The sequence below is a fragment of the Corythoichthys intestinalis genome, chromosome 5 (genome assembly GCF_030265065.1).
Source record: "Corythoichthys intestinalis isolate RoL2023-P3 chromosome 5, ASM3026506v1, whole genome shotgun sequence".
Taxonomy (NCBI): Eukaryota; Metazoa; Chordata; class Actinopteri; order Syngnathiformes; family Syngnathidae; genus Corythoichthys; species Corythoichthys intestinalis.
In genome coordinates, this window is record NC_080399.1 from 36,140,957 (window position 1) to 36,157,241 (window position 16,285).

Here is a 16,285-nt window from a genome sequence, read left to right on the forward strand (position 1 = left end):
TTGGATAACATTGACAGTCCAACTGAATATAAAAGAGGGCTTCTTTCAGCACCACAAAAGCTTTGGGAGAAAAATGTTATAAGGGTGCAAAATTTCACCAGTCTGTGAAAAAAAGACCCAAATCACACCAGTCCGTGGTACAAAAAAGGTTGGGGACCCCTGAACTAGACAACATATAGTTGAAAGCAAGTACTGCAAACAGCATAAAGATGGTTAAATTAACTCATCAAACTTGTGAAAAGGTAGTAGAACAAGCTCTGGTAGTGTGTCCTTTGTCACTCTGCATAACATAAACAAAGCCTCTTTTGTTGCGTAGCAGCACACTGTTTATTTGGAATTCTTTATTGAGACATGTATGATGCCAGACTAAATGAGCAGCATCGGACCATCATCTCGTGTGTTGCCTGTCTGTCTGCTGGATCCTCTTGACTGCTCTGACTTTTCTCACAAGCTAATTTTCTTCCTTCCCTCTTTCACTGTGCTTGTATTCCAACAGCACCCGTAAACAAAACTACATGATGAACTTTGCCAGACAAAACGGCTTGCGTCACTACTACAGCCGCAAGCGGCGAGCACTGCAGCAACGCGCCTGAGCCTCCGGAGACGGACCCCCACCCCTTTTGACCTGCCAACCACACACTGACCCATCCGCACTTGTCCCTTTGTCTCCTGATGATGTAAACACCAAATCAAGTTCATGCTTTAGCCCAAATCTGACCTGTCTCGTGCTCACAAGGCTTTGGCGTGGATGAAGCTCAGAAGACAAGCGTGTCAAGGCCATTTTGTTGACGTTCTACTGTAGACGGTTAGGGTTTTAAATTGTTTTGTTGATGTGGTTCCTCTTCCCACCTGGCTCCTTCTCCTGCCAGTCCCTCCTGTCTCTGTTCCCCCTTTTCCAACCACACTGTGAAATTGAGAGATAATATATCACTGCTGAACTGACCAGCCAATTTGGCCTCCCGCCAATTCCACTGAGCCGCAGGGGGGATGGCTCCAATCAACCAGTCTCGTACGCCACGAGAAAGACCACGACTATGATACAGACCATGAAGAAGAACAAACGGTTTTGGAAAGTTGGGATGTTTGGAAAAAAAAAAAAAAAAATTATTATATAATACTGTGTTCTTGCTGTTCTTGTGTGTCTGTGGGTTCTTTTTGTGCTGAATTCACTGTGGTATTTGTTCATTTGTTTTCTACTAATTCTTATGCTTTTAAAAGGGGGCGCTGGGTTCAGCTTCCCTTTTCCCCAGTTGAGTGGATTGAGTGGAATAACCACATGGCATAATATAAGATGGTTGAAATGAGTTGTTTTGGGGGAAAAAAAGGACTGAATAATGTTGCTTTTGGATCAATTTTAAAAAATCATTTTATATATGTTGATTCCCCAAAAATACAGATATTTATGGTATATGGCTCTTCACGTGACCTATTTAAGATGCACTGTGCGTGAAATGTACGTTATTTTCAAGTTATTAGGCAGTCCAGTCAAGTTGTTATACTGCATCATCTTCTCTTGTGCTGTTCTCCCTTTCCTCTGTCCTTCTCTGCTGATTACTGATACCTGAAGGTGAGGCACTGTACGTGTTGTTTTTGAAGTCTCTGTAATATGGACCCTCTGCCCTCAGTGTAACTTCAGTCTCGCAAAGCTCCTGTACATACATGTATATCCACTATGGGGAGACCCAGCAGCCTTATAAAAGGGAAATAAAGAACTGCCCAAACCTCATATTGTACACTTTGCTATAACTCTTCATCGGCATTTGTTCCAAACAAAATCATGGACCATATTTTCCACAATTCAATAATTGTGGCTAAATTTCATTACCAGATTATGGTTTTCATCAATGTATGTGTGTGCATTTGGGGCATAAAAATCCTGTTTTGTAATCTCAATGGTTTTCACTGCAATGAATTGGCATCTTCAATTAAAAGCCATTCACCACCATAGACGTAGATACTGTATACATCTTCAGGAACACGTATTTTTGCTACCAAATACGTAGAAATATAGTTCCTATGATTTTTTTGCGGGGCAGTTCCATAGATTGTTAACAAGAACCAATCATAGCAATGGTGATGTCACCCCTCACGTTGACCCTCTGCATTTGAACCTTGCTTTTCACTGGCCCTGGCACCACTATGTTTTCCTTTCAGCATTCATGAAGCCCAAATTGGGCTATTTTGGCAGTACGTTCTCTTCGTCATTCTATGGGTGGGGAGTGTAGAGGATTGATTGGGAAATAAAGTTGTCTTCCTTGAAGAGTACACACAATTCCACACGCACACACGCAAACATGTAACTGGCTCGTAGAGTTATATTTATCTGGGTCTTTGCCTTTTTGGCCGAGGCCAGATGATGATGTTCTGCAATTGTAAATATTTTGTTGTTGAAGGGCAGTTTTTGTGTTGCGGTATAGTATGAAAAGCATTGTTTGGCAGTGTTGGGCACATTACTTTAAAAAAGTAATTTATTATAGATACTCACTACTTCTTCCAAAAAGTAACTGAGTTAGTAACTGAATTACTCTGTAGTAAAAGTAACTAGTTACCAGGGAAAGTAACTATTTCCGTTACTTTAAAAAGAAGTTGGTGTATGTCAAAGAAAATTTTCTGAGCAGTATTCGAGTCAGTTGAATAGAGAAGAACAGACAGGTAGTTGTGTTATAGAACCTTGTAATATTTATTGCACCTCACCAGCAACAGATTTATCCTACACTTGAAGTGCAACAAAAATAAACAGTCAAATTTTTCGCCACTAGCTTTATGGTAGCGTTTGTAGTTGTTAGGTGCTTCAGCAGATTTGAATTGCTTACCACAGATGTCGACAAAAGCTTTGCCCCGAGACATAAATTACACTTTACATGAACGTTCTTTCCTTTAATTTCGACCAACTTGAAATAGTGTTTATATCTCCACCTCGTAAAGGACAAATTTTCCTCTGAATGCTCTGCCATCATATCCCTCTGCATCTGTTTTGCATGTGCGTGTTTGCCGCACGCGCTGTTTCGGTTTGTGTGTGAAAACACCGGCTCTGATTGGCTTACCATGACACATGACTCTAACCCTCAGCCAATCACAGTCACTTCCATCACATCTATCCAGGGGGTGCATTCAGGTAGCCTCGCCCCCCTACTCCTCCCCTTGTTGTTGTAGCAGCTTTTTTTTAAGTCTGAGCTACAATTGCTGTCACACATCTCAGTTGTTTAAAGGGGAAATAAAAACAGCAATATACACAAAATAGGTATGAAAATAAGTTTGACGTCGACTCTCAGCACTTTTCGCACAACAGTCCGCTTTCCAGTTCTCAGTCAGCTCCATTTCTTAGCCTCCATGACAGAACAGGCTCTGGCTGCTGTGTGAGGAGAAGTCCAAAGCGTTTCTTCAGCGTCAGCCGGGGTCGAGAGAACTTAAGGATGGGCTGAGCTGGTAGGTTGCCCGTTAGGTGCTACTTTCTGTCAACAGAAAGGAAAAAAAAAACATTCCCAGGTAGCAGAACGACGTTGAAAAGATGTTGGATCAACATTAAGCTGTCGATTTTATATTGTTGAATCAACGTCACTTTTGCACCCTCAATTAATGTTGTTTCATCGTTGAAATCCTTACAAAACCTAAACTTCATTTCCATTATTAATAATATTGGAACAACGCTGAATCAATGTTATGTTTTTGACCAAAACGGCCGCTCATCCATAATTCAATGACTTTTCAATCATACTTCCCGGTCAATCATAAATCAACTATTTTTCAACATAAGTTCATCAAATATAAAACAATGTTAACCCAACCATCGCCTGACATACCATAGAACAACCTTGTTTCAACGTCACTTGATGTCGAAAATTTTGATGTCAACTATACTGATGGTTTTGAAATCAACGTTTATTCAATGTCAGTCTGCTATCTGGTTTGTTTCTATTCCGGCGGCATCGGAGTGAGTGGTTAGCACATCTGTGTCACAGTTATTAGACCAAGGGTACAATCCTTGGCTCCGGCCTTCTTATGTGGAATTTGGATCTTCTCCCAGTGTCTGCGTAAGTTTTTTCTTCAGGTACTAACATGGTAAAAACATGTATGACTAGCAGATTGAAGACTCCAAATCTTCCCTATTTGTGGGTGTGTACATGGTTATTTTTCTCCTTTTGGCCTGCAATTAGCTGGCAACCGTTTCAGGTTATAAAACCACCTACTGGCCATAGTTACAGTAGCTGGGACAGGCTCCCGCAATCCTAAAGAGTGGCCTGGAAGATTAATGTTTTAACTTAAACGCTACTTAGATTTGCCTCTGACATTTAAAAAAAAAAAAAATATATATATATATATATATATATATATATACATATATATATATATATAGTGCCCTCCATAATTATTGCCACCCCTGAAAAAGATGTTTTTTTTAGCTTCTAATATTTTTTTTAATTCAAATAATATGGGACCTTAATGGAAAAAGAGAAAAATCCAACCTTCAGTACAAGTGCATTCATTCAGTGGGAAAAAAATCCCACACAAAGAAAAAATTATTTGACATCAAATAATGTGTGTCACAATTATTAGCACCCCTGATGTTAATACTTTGTACAACCGCCTTTTGCCAAAAAAATAAGGTCTGGGGACTGAGATGGCCATGGGAGGAGCTTGACTTTGTGTCTGGTGAACCATTTCTGTGTAGATTTGGCCATATGTTTAGGGTCATTGTCTTGCTGAAAGACCCAGTGACGACCCATCTTCAGCTTTCGGGCAGAGGGCAACAGATTTTGATTTAAAATGTCAAAGCTTTCAATCTTGGGCTCACACAAAAATACACACGGTCCCAGGCTTCAACTGGGACCGTGTGCTTTGGTCAGATGAGACCAAGATTGAGCTTTTTGGCAACAAACACTCTTAGTGGGTCTGGCGTGCCACGAAAGATGCGCATGCTGAAAAGCACCTCATACCCACTGTGAAGTATGGGGGTGGGTCATTGATGCTGTGGGGCTGTTTTGCTTCCAAAGACCCTGGGAACATTGTTCGGGTGCATGGCATCATGAATGCTTTGAAATACCAGGACATTTTAAATCAAAATCTGTTGCCCTCTGCCCGAAAGCTGAAGAGGGGTCGTCACTGGGTCTTTCAACAAGACAATGACCCTAAACATATGACCACATCTACACAGAAATGGTTCACCAGACACAAACTCAAGCTCCTCCCATGGTCATCTCAGTCCCCAGACCTTGTTTTGTTGGCAAAAGGGTTGTACAAAGTATTAACACCAAGGGTGCTAATTATTGTGACACACATTATTTGATGTCAAATATTTTTGTCTTTATGTGGGATTTATTCCCCACTGAATGAATGCACTTGCATTGAAGGTTGGATTTTTTTTTTTTTTTTCCATTAAGGTCCCATATTATTTGAATTTTTTAAAAAAATATTAGAAGCTAAAAAAAACACATCTTTTTCAGGGGTGCCAATAGTTATGGCGGGCACTGTATATATAAAATATATATTTAAAAGTATTACTTTATATAGTACATAGAGTACTTCTATATTAGTGCCAATATTTTGAAAAACTAAAATTTAAAACGGTTTTAATGTTGGGTTTTTGGGGAATTTAAGGCCTATTGTTTTCCATTGTGTCTCATGTAAAAGTGTAACCGCAAATAGCATAAAATAACTTTTGTGTCTACATTTTCTAGTGAAATTTTCTGGACAGTGGGGATAAAACATCCATATGAAAACTAACCAATGTTTTATCTTTTATTAGTCAATTAGTTTAATTATTGCTAATTAGCATTTCCAGATGAAAACAATGCCAATAGACCAAAAAATATATTTTTTCTCAATATTTTCAAGAGAATTGAGGACCGTGGTCTATCTCCATATGAAAAATTGGATTCTGAAAATATCTAAACCGATTAGTTATAATTTGGTAAATTATAGTTTTGCAAGATAAAACTGATCCAGTTGATCCGTTTTTTTCTGGGCAGTTTTGATCATTTCAATACCGATACTGCGGTGGTGTTCAAGTTATAGCAGATGGTTCAGAATTGTCACGTACGTAATAAATGAATCAGGGTTGGTTAATACTGTGGCTGCGTTCCAATCACGGTTTGAGCTGCCCTCGCTCACTTGCCCAAAGCACTTGCTATGACGTCACACGGAGGCCACTTGGAGGGCGGAGGTAAAGTGGGCAGAGGGGAGCGAAAGACGTAAATGGACGTAAAGGTTTTGGAGTAGCGCTATACTGCCAATTCCAAATCAGTGGCGCCTCCAGAAATTCTTCATAAGGGTGGCCAAATGGGGCCACTTAAAACCTTGAAGGCACACCAAAAAATAAAAAGCCATAATTTCAGGTTTTTATTATGTTGTAGTAATAAACAGGCCAGTAGAAAACTGTCAGATTGACTTAAGGACACACCTACTGATATACTTTTGTTGATTGTGTTATATTGTATTTTGTACACTATTATATTGTGTTAATGCACATAGACCATAATAGTCAATCAATCAACATTTTGAGTTCGCAGCTACTACAATCTAACATTATACTGGCCCGTGGGGTGGCCAACAAATTCATTGGGGGGAGCCGTGGCCAGGCCTGGCCACCCCATGGTGGCACCATTATTCTACATCGCACAAAATGCACGGCGACTCATGTCAATAAGCCGGAGACGTATTTCGCGCTTGATTGCAATATGTCGGTACCAGGGAATTATCAAATTATTAGTTTTGTATCAAATTTTATTTTGGCAATTCTTTATTTGTCGATACCTTATAATTTGTAGACAAATTTGTTGTTTAAATGCATTTAACCTATTTGAAGTTTTGTTTCAGTCCCTCCCAATGCCATTTGATTGACAGACCATTACTTTCGTTAAAAGCAAAAGAAAAGCGAACTAGAAACATCAATGAAAAAAAAAAAATTTCCCCCTTTTTGTAATGCCAAAAGTGAAAGTCAATAAAAAAGTTACTTTCTTACTATCTATTCATTTATTTATCTTTATATTTAGTCATGTGTTTTTTTTTTTTACTTTGGCAGTATTGTGATTCCATACGTTCTGCCATAACTGCCACATACAGTCTAATTTTTTAACAACAGTGATGAATTTTACAATTCAAAAGGCAGTTTGGTATAACATTCAAACACCGTGCTGGCAGCTTAACTTTTTTTCTTCTTCTTTGGTGGTAGATTTATTTATTTCCCTTCAGGCATGACAAATCCGAACAAACATACAGCATTTATATGTGTTTACAATTCATTCAACCCAAAAAGAAAAGGGTAGACGGGAGAAGCCGAAGCTTATTGAAACCCGTCCCCAGTATACCATATAGACCCTGCTCACATGACGTCACAACCACGCCCCCGCGCCATATTGTCCGTCAACTCGTCACTGTTGATGCATTACCGCTACGTAAATTCCTCCTATTATGGCGTGTTATTCTGCTCGTTAACATTAATAATCAAAATGGTGAAGGCGTGTGTGGCGGTCGGTTGCAATAACAGAGAAGATGGGCGCAGAGACTTGAAGTTCTTCCGGATTCTGAGAGACCCGGAGAGGAGAGCGAGATGGGCTGCTGCAATTCGACGAGAAAACTGGGCTCCAAACGATTACCACAGATTATGTAGTAGTCATTTTATATCTGGTAAGATGCATTTAATATATACACTGTAAATGCAAAAATTGTCCTGACTCAAGATTACATAGTTCATATCACTTAATTCATACTAGTTTTTAAAGTTTACTTTCTCATATTGAGTTGTCTGCACTTTTTACCTGCTTACTTGTTTTATTAAGTTGTATGAACTTGAATCTACTAAGTGAGTAGCATGGTTTGTGGTATGAGAGCCGCGCACCTGTAGTGCGCAAGTCCAATTCCGGGTGGCGCGAATCTACCACTGGAGGAAAATTCGAGAAAGCGGTCAGAACAGAACCATTGCACCAACTGAATGTTGCTCTGACTTTTCGGTAAGTAAACCTTTTGTTTCTAACCTTGTCAATATCATTTAATGTTTAAAATGAGAATTGTTGGAAGGAAGTCCACTCTTAGACTTCGTGTTGGCATGTTCGCCTGTTTGTGTCTGCCTGCGGGTTCATAGACCAGTCGTGTAGCCGTGAGCTACGTGTTGTGCTAACATGTCTCCGCCGGTGTTCTGACAAATTTTGCTCCCTCATCAAAATTTGCTACCGAAGCATTTTCTGATAGACGCGTCTATCAGTTTTTGCTCCTTTGTCAAAATTTCTACCCGTTTTCTTTTTTGTTTTGTACATTATTGTTGTGACCATGTAATCATGTTAACGTTTTGTGAATGAACCAACATTCTTCTTACTTGACTGGGTCGCCGTTTTATTCGGTATTTTTCTGCAGAAGCAATTTTTGATGGTCCCATTGCCCCCATCAAATATTGCTCCTAGGACTCAATCCAATAATTGATCGATTATATTCACTTCAATATGCCTGTGACGTAATCCATACTTATTGCGGGGCATTTTTAATAAGTATTTTTCTGCGGAAGCATTTTTTGATGGTCCCATTGACCTCCATCAAATATTGCTCCCAGAACTCAATCCAATAATAGATCGATGATATTCACTTCAATACGCCTGTGACGTAATCCATACTTATTTGGGGGCGTTTTTAAATAAGTATATTTCTGCAGAAGCATTTTTTGATGGTCACATTGCCCCTATCAAATATTGCTCCCAGGACTCAATCCAATAATTGATCGACGATATTCACTTCAATACGCCTGTGACGTAATCCATACTTATTTGGGGGCATTTTTAATAAGTATTTTTCTGCGGAAGCATTTTTTGATGGTCCCATTGACCTCCATCAAATATTGCTCCCAGAACTCAATCCAATAATTGATCAATGATATTCACTTCAATACGCCTGTGACGTAATCCATAATTATTTGGAGGCGTTTTTAAATAAGTATATTTCTGCAGAAGCATTTTTTGATGGTCACATTGCCCCTATCAAATATTGCTCCCAGGACTCAATCCAATAATTGATCGATGACTTCAGTTGCGCCCAATTGTAAATGGTTAATGAAGTGCCGTTTTGGGTTTAAAAAATGAAAACACTGAGGACAAAGAAATAGTATAAAATATTGATGCTGCGTTTCATTAAAATGTGGAGCCCATTCAAATTCCCCTATAAATCTCCCAACTAGTTGATGCGTTTTAGATAGTTCCCTTACATCCTACCAAACAATGCTCCCAGTAGTCCATGCAATAATAGATTGATGATATTCCCCTCCATACCCCTCTGGCATTTATTATTAATCTTAAATTGTAAAGATTTTGTGGCCAGTGACGTATGAACAATGGAGACAGACACAGGACTTTTATTTACAATTTTGTACATTTTGGGCAACGATATTTTCCACCAGTTGTGTTTAAATGTGGTACACATTCCAAATGTGCCCACCTTAAGCAGGTGTCACACTGCACCTGTAGAAACAAGAAATTGGTTCACAAATATTCATCTGTGAGGAAGCAGACAAGCACACACTTTATTATACTTTACCATTTCTATCATGTCGTTATCACAGTCTGCTTCCAGCAAAGAGCACACGACACAATAATCTTCAACATTCCCTAAAAACAGTATTTCAGTAGATGATTTAAAATAGAAAGTACACCAATATGCATCAACTAATATTAGACTGACATCACTGACCTGGGTGTTGAAGCAGAGCACAAGCAACACCAAACCGTGCCTGGCCAACAGCCTGTGGAGATGTCTGGACATGGCTGATGTTGCCATGCTCCAAAAACTCCTCTGCAAACTAAAGGGGGGAGGGGTCAGTTTTACTAAATGTTCTTGTGTGTGAAAATACAGTAAAATTATTACATAGACACCCAACCTAAAGGGAAAATGACAATAGCTGCAGCACAGCTAGAAAAATTTGGTCACTAATATATTTTAAAACAGTTGTTGCACCACTACAGTGAGTTTAAATATTTTAACATTTCTGCAGGAGGTAACAAACTACTATATACCATCAACACCAAAATGCCACAGCTCCAGGCGTCATCCTGTGTGTTGTGGAGCATCGTGTTTATTATCCATTTTTCTTGGTGCACAACACCAGCGATCTTCAAGTAGTTCCTAGTGGTTGTACAAGAGTAGAAACAATATTCACACAAAGAAAACAAACGGCTCACTTGAAACAAATGTGAAGCAAAGTATTGAACATATTACCTCCAGTTTCTGAGCAGCTTTCTTTTATAAGACACTTCATTGCCCAGGGGATCAATGACTACAAGCTCCCTCGCAGACATTTTGACAATCTAAAAATATTCATAGAATTGAAGTCAACAACATCAACCTGGGATAATTACTTTCTTACATTTGAACGAAAAAAAAAATATAGTTGAAAACAAACCACCAAGATCCAGTGATTGGCAGAATTTACAGGGCACAACCAGAAATCTTCAGCTGGAAACTTCATCTAGGGAAATGATACTGTATCAAATAATTTTCACATTTAATATGATGACTGTCAAATTCATTACCTTTTTGAGGGGCCCAAATCGACCAGAAAACAATGAACTTGCTACAGAAGCGGTAAGCAACTTCATAGGTTTCTATTATGAAACAAATCTCATCACTCAGCCACAATAAAAAGCACTACAATGGAATAATATTTTATGTTGCGTTTCATTACCTGTGATCTTCCATTAAGCAAATGAAGGTATGCATCAATAATCTGGTGAGAAAAAAAAATTACACTTTTATGCCATTACATAATATGACATTAAATTGGACAATGCATCTTCTTACATCATCAGCCAGCCAGTTGGTCCCATGCAGGCTTCGAAAGGACGTGTCATATAATTTGAATGGGCCGACAACAGCTTCCACCTGCCCGTGATCTTTGGCAGCCCACAGCCTTTGAACTGAAAGCACAGTTTAAGAGTTTTACAAAGTGAACTTTTTGATCATACATTACCTTTTGCTCAAAATAAATGAAATAGATCTAACTGCTCAATACAGTTAGAAAGTACCAACACCCCTTCATGCAAATGTGAGCTAAAAAATGACCAACTGGTCAAACGAACAGCTCGAACAATTTGAACGAAGCAACACCCCTTCATGCAAACAAGAACAGGGGTGAGCTTGAAAAAAGACCAACTGGTCAAACTGGAACAGCTCGAACAATTTAAAAAAACAAAACAATACCCCTTCATGCAAACAAGAACAGGGGTAAACTGAAGAATGACCAACAAGTTTCCAGATTAACCTCTGTTTCCAATGTTGTCATCTCGATATGTAGATTCCTGTTTCTTCTCAAGCATAGAAATTATTGAATAAATATCGCTTTCCATACATACACGGTTGCATGTACATATGATCTCCTGTGTTATGATATTGGCTTACCAGACATTGAAAAAATTTTAAAAAAATGTCAACATACTTAAAAGGTATGACAGGCTGCCTTGAACAAAAACTTGCTCAGAATTATGAAAACTTTGTAAATAGTTATCTTAATTAAGCTTCTGCCTATTAAAATGTGGAGCTTTAGCTTCTTTACCTTCATTATGTCGGTCTCAAGGCATCTCTTTGGGGCAAAATGGATGACGGAAGGTCTCTGTGGAAGGGGTAGATCTTCAATCATCTCACATTTGCGTTGGGGCTCAGGGAAGGAGGACTCCATCTCTTCAGGCATAGGTGCAGCCTTAAAGAAAAATGATGTCAATCCAACAACATAATTACAATTATATATGTAATTATAAAGCCTACCACAGATTTCTGGCTCTTTCGATACGGCTTTAAGTGACTGAGGCTGTACTTAGTTTTTAAAGTACTGCCATCAGGACTAGAGAGGGTGACAAGCTTGCCAGTTATAGCCTTGATTATATAAGGTCCAGAGAAGTCGGGCTCAATTCTGCCTCCTTTCCTCCCCCGTTTCCTCATGTTAAAAAGGAGTACATCATCCCCAACAGTGTAAATACAGTTCTTGTATTTTTTTAGGCATTTCCTGGCATAAGCCTCCCTCTGATAGTCCTGGCTCACTGCAATATTCTTTGTGGCCACATCCTTCTTAAGCTCCATTACTTTCTTCTTTTCCTCTACTGCCAGTACGTAGGTGCTCGCATCTGGGAGAATTATGCTGGAAAGCTGACAAAGTATAAGAAAATGAATTTCAATGAATAATATCATACATTTCCCAAATTCAATTAAAAGTATCCATACCGGCAGGTCAACAGGAACCTGACAGGGAAACACTGCCTCCCTCCCATACATCATCATGAATGGTGTGACCTTAGTTGTTGTGTGGATTTTTGATCGCAGTGAAAACAACACAGGCTTTAAATAGACATCCCAGTTGTCTTGCCTTTCATTGACCATTTTTGTGAGGGCTCTAAGGTGTGGAAAAAAATATAATAAATGGGTCAATTTGTATTCCCCCCCCAAAAAACACGAAGATTTAATGTCGTGCATGTAAATGGGCATATTAGTCATAATGGTTGACTGCATTACTAGTTTTCAAGCAAATGTCCCAGCTAATTGTACATGTCATTGGGTCTCTGTCCAAAAAGGTGCAGCTATAAAACTTGCCGTTTGATGTTATGGTTGGTCTTTTCATCCAAGCCATTCGTCTGGGGGTGGTAAGCCGCTGTGATGCTTCTCTCGATGCCCAGTATCTCACAGAGGTTGTTGTTAAGCTTTATAAAAAAAAATAAAATAAAACATGTTAAAACAAGATCAACAAAGTTTAATATTCTGGATTGAACATCCAATTATAGGACATGAAACCCACATCATTCACGAACTCTCTGCCCTGATCCGACAGGATCCTTTGTGGACATCCATGTCTATAGATTATGGAACAAATGTGGTGGCATACTTCCCGTGCACTTTTAGTGCGCAACGGGTAAGCTTCCACCCATTTAGAAAGATAATCTGTAGCAGTGAAGATATAGCGAAACCCATTTGGGGTTTCTGGGAATGGTCCTATGAGGTCGATGCCAACAAGCTCCCAGACTGCTGACACCTGTGAGGTAACAGGAAATGAAAGATTACTGAAATCAACTGAGTGAGGAGTCCAGGAGCAACTTCAAAAACAGACTTGCCATGGAGTGCATTCATCTGTGCATTCACTCTTTTTGAAGATGTTTAGAAATAGTCTTATCACAACTGAAGTTCGACGAGGAAGTGTCAGTACAGGTATACATATTTACCTTTATGCATTGTAATGGCTGCGGTATTGCCAGCAGTTTTCCAACCCGCTGACACCTATCACACTCCAGAACCTTAAAAGAAAAAAGTGAGTTGTCAAAAAATAAATAAATAAAAAGCACAACTAGAAACCTCAAACATACCCAGTTCTCGATGTCATATGACATTCCTTTCCAATAAAATCTCGAGGAAACGGCTTCCCTGGTTTTTAGGATGCCCGAATGTCCACCAATTGAGGTGGTGTGGCACTCCTCAAAACATTTTCTTGCATCCTCCTTTTTTTTAATGGCCTTCCGTCCCTGAACAAAGAGTTCACCATCTACAAGATTTCATGAAAGAAAAAAAACATTAATTTAGCCAATCTATCAATGGCTACATACACTGGAATGCACTTCAGATACTCACCCTTCACACTGAATTTTTTACAAAACCTCTTCAGGTTGAGTTTCTGGGCTTTCTCAAATTCAGAAGGATATGTGCCATGTACAAGCAAATTGTACACCTCATCCCACTTCTTCTCCATTAGTGAAACTGTCTGGGGGGAAATTATTGTATTGAAACATACTGATGATTGAAATTGAATTGTATAAGATGAAGGAAAAATACACCTTAAATATTTAAAGTATAGGCTTCAACATTAAAATGATTTTTTTTTTTTTTTTTTAAACAAAGTACCTTAGTTCACACAGGATAAGTCAATAGGGATGATAATTGGCTCAGAAAGTAATCAATAGTTGTATTTAACAGTGAAGGATAAGCAACTTTACCAGAACAAAGTGGAGTGACGTGCTGTAGTCGCTGATGTACTTCTTAGAATGTTGTAGCAAAAATCTTCTTGACTGTTATTCTTGAAAAAGGTAGCAAAAATTATGTTTAAAATACCTCACGTGCAGCCACATGTGTAGGCTTGAACAGCGAAGAAAATATACAATTTTACCAGACGTGCAGCCATTATCTAAAAACGCCACACGTGTAGGCACGCAGTATATAAATTAGCAGAAAGTAATCAATAGTTGTATTTAACAGCAAAAAGAATACGCAATTTTTCCAGACGTGCAGCCATTATCTGAAAACACCGCACGTGTAGGCACGCAGTATAGTAATTACGAACCGAAAGTAATCAATAGGTGTATTTAACAACGAAGAAAATATGCAATTTTACCAGAACGAAGTCGTGTGAAGTGCTGGAGTCACCGATGAAGGTCACGAATGTTCTTAAAAACGGAAAGAGCAATATTCTTTAATGTTCTAGAAAGCAGGTAGCAAAAAACTATGGGCGTAACACGAATGACGTAGCCGCATGCCGTGCGCATGCGCAGAACCGCAAAGTTGCATTTTTTGATGGGGAGCAAAATTTGTCAGAACACCGGCCGTTCCTGTCTGTGAGCTGTTTGCGTGATGCTTCTGAGTTAACTACTTAGCTCATTGTAACAAGCTGTAATTTCGGGTGAGAAGTGTGTGTGGATGCGGTGGTGTGTGTGCGCGTGTTTAGAGGGGTAGGCTCCGTGAAGTCATGCTACTGCTGGGATGTAGACGTGTGTAACGTCAGTTATGTTACATTTATAGGCGCCTTTTCTCTGAATCAGTACACGTCCAAAAAGTTGTTAAAGTTAAAATTGGGATATCGTCTGACACAATATCTTGAGAAGTGCACCTAATGCGAAAAAAGCTATATGGGTGAGTAAAACGATGTGTTTTACTTAAAAAATAAGGTGTCAAATGATAAAAAAGTGATATGAGTGAGTTAAATGTTGTTTTACTTCAAAAAATAAGGTGCCAAATGCAAAGGAAAAAAAATACTTTTTCCAATTTAAGTGGGGATGTCACAAAAAGTGACGTATTCTGAATCAGTTGGGAGTTACAAATTTGATGTCCCACATGTGATTTTTTTTTAACCTTTTTGTGCAGGTTTAGTGATGAAATGCAGCCATTTCCACCTGCTCGTAATCTAAAGAGCTCTCTAAGACAGTATTAGAGTTTTGGTTTGTTCTCTGTGATTTTGTGCAGGCACCGCAATCATCAAAGTGACCACACTATAATTTGTGTGTGATGTCTTACCATCTTCATTGAATTTATTTGTGTTTTTATTTTAAATGCAGGATTCAGACTCTTCCGATGACTTTGTCCAAGTTCCTGTTGGGGTTCTGCAAGTCATACCGGAGGACATGCCACTAACGCCATGCAGCATTGCGATCATCCTTGAAGGGAACCTTGTTATGGATGAGGTTCCCACAATGTCGAAAGCAATTTGTCATGTTTTTGCTTTAATTTTTGCACTGCATCATGAATACCCCAAAACTATGAAAAACATTTTTGATTTTTTTCTGAAGGTTTTGTAGAACCTGGGACACCAAAAGCTAAGTCCAAAACTGCAAACATTAAAGAATGTACTTTTGGCCTAGTGTTTGCAGCTTGCAGCTCTAGGCCGTAGATGTTCTGGCAAGGAATATGTGTAATGGGAAATGATGTGTTCTGAATGTTAGTTTTTATTTATCAGTTTGTATTTTTATTTTTACAGACTAAATGTTGCCAAACCTTTTTGTTGCGAAGTCAGTTTTTTGCTGTGTTATCATATTGTTTGGAAATACTAAAGTAAAAAAAAAAACATGTTCATAATGTCATTTTGTGAATTCTTATTTTAAAGTTGGCGAAACTAGATATGTTATAGAAACTGCAATTTCTGGAGAAATTACTCTGGACTTTGCTGTGTGAAGATGAAGATCTTAACCCCGCCCATGTTGGTTTATGGACATTTCAGAGACCATATCTGGCCAGTTCCTGCTGATTTGGGGTCATTTCTGGGACATGTCATGGTCATATTAGGTCACTTCCTGTTGATTTGGGGACATTTGGGGGACATGTCCTGGTCCTATCAGGTCACTTCCTGTTGATTGGGGGGACATGTCCCGGTAATATCAGGTCATGGGACATTTGGGTGGCGTGTCCTGGTCATATTAGGTCATTTTGGGACATTTGGGGGGCGTGACCTGGTCATTTTGGGACATTTAAGGGGCGTGTCCTGGACATATCAGGTCATTTGGGGGACATGTCCTATTGATATTTGGTAATTTCCTGTTGATTTGGGGACATTTGTTTTTTTGCCATTGAAAAT

The 16,285-nt window shown here is 39.0% G+C and overlaps 2 protein-coding genes across 5 annotated transcripts in view; one reads left to right on the forward strand and one right to left on the reverse strand.

Moving 5' to 3' along the window:
- The window catches only part of reln (reelin), a 241,463-nt gene extending 239,552 nt beyond the window's left edge, over positions 1–1,911 (forward strand). The window contains exon 65 of one of the 4 annotated variants that reach the window (XM_057835942.1): positions 497–1,911. Coding sequence is in view for 2 of the 4 variants with exons in the window: in XM_057835944.1 (XP_057691927.1) it covers positions 497–593 (97 nt within the window). In the remaining 2 variants the exon portion in view is untranslated. The remainder of the gene's footprint in view (positions 1–496) is intronic. The other 3 variants (XM_057835943.1, XM_057835944.1, XM_057835945.1) reach the window with 3 other exon arrangements.
- A 7,323-nt stretch (positions 1,912–9,234) lies between these two features.
- On the reverse strand, positions 9,235–12,340 carry LOC130916634 (uncharacterized). The gene is made up of 13 exons (XM_057837509.1): positions 12,187–12,340; positions 11,734–12,111; positions 11,525–11,668; positions 11,234–11,276; positions 10,774–10,889; positions 10,658–10,699; positions 10,506–10,577; positions 10,376–10,441; positions 10,192–10,280; positions 9,990–10,098; positions 9,667–9,775; positions 9,514–9,584; positions 9,235–9,437 (listed from the first exon to the last, which is right to left on the reverse strand). Exons 1-13 carry the CDS (start codon positions 12,241–12,243, stop codon positions 9,336–9,338), a joined length of 1,398 nt encoding a protein of 465 aa, XP_057693492.1. The 5' UTR covers positions 12,244–12,340; the 3' UTR covers positions 9,235–9,335.
- Positions 12,341–16,285: the final 3,945 nt, after the last annotated feature.

What these genes read in the sequence shown, in the direction of transcription:
- LOC130916634 (XM_057837509.1), bottom strand. Translation starts at nt 12,243, where the DNA reads ATGATGATGTATGGGAGGGAGGCAGTGTTTCCCTGTCAGGTTCCTGTT. An exon ending in TGCTTAATGGAAGATCACAG is followed by an intron (nt 10,578 to 10,657) that starts GTAATGAAACGC and finishes GTTTCATAATAG; the next exon opens with AAACCTATGAAGTTGCTTAC. An exon ending in TGCTCTGCTTCAACACCCAG is followed by an intron (nt 9,585 to 9,666) that starts GTCAGTGATGTC and finishes TACTGTTTTTAG; the next exon opens with GGAATGTTGAAGATTATTGT.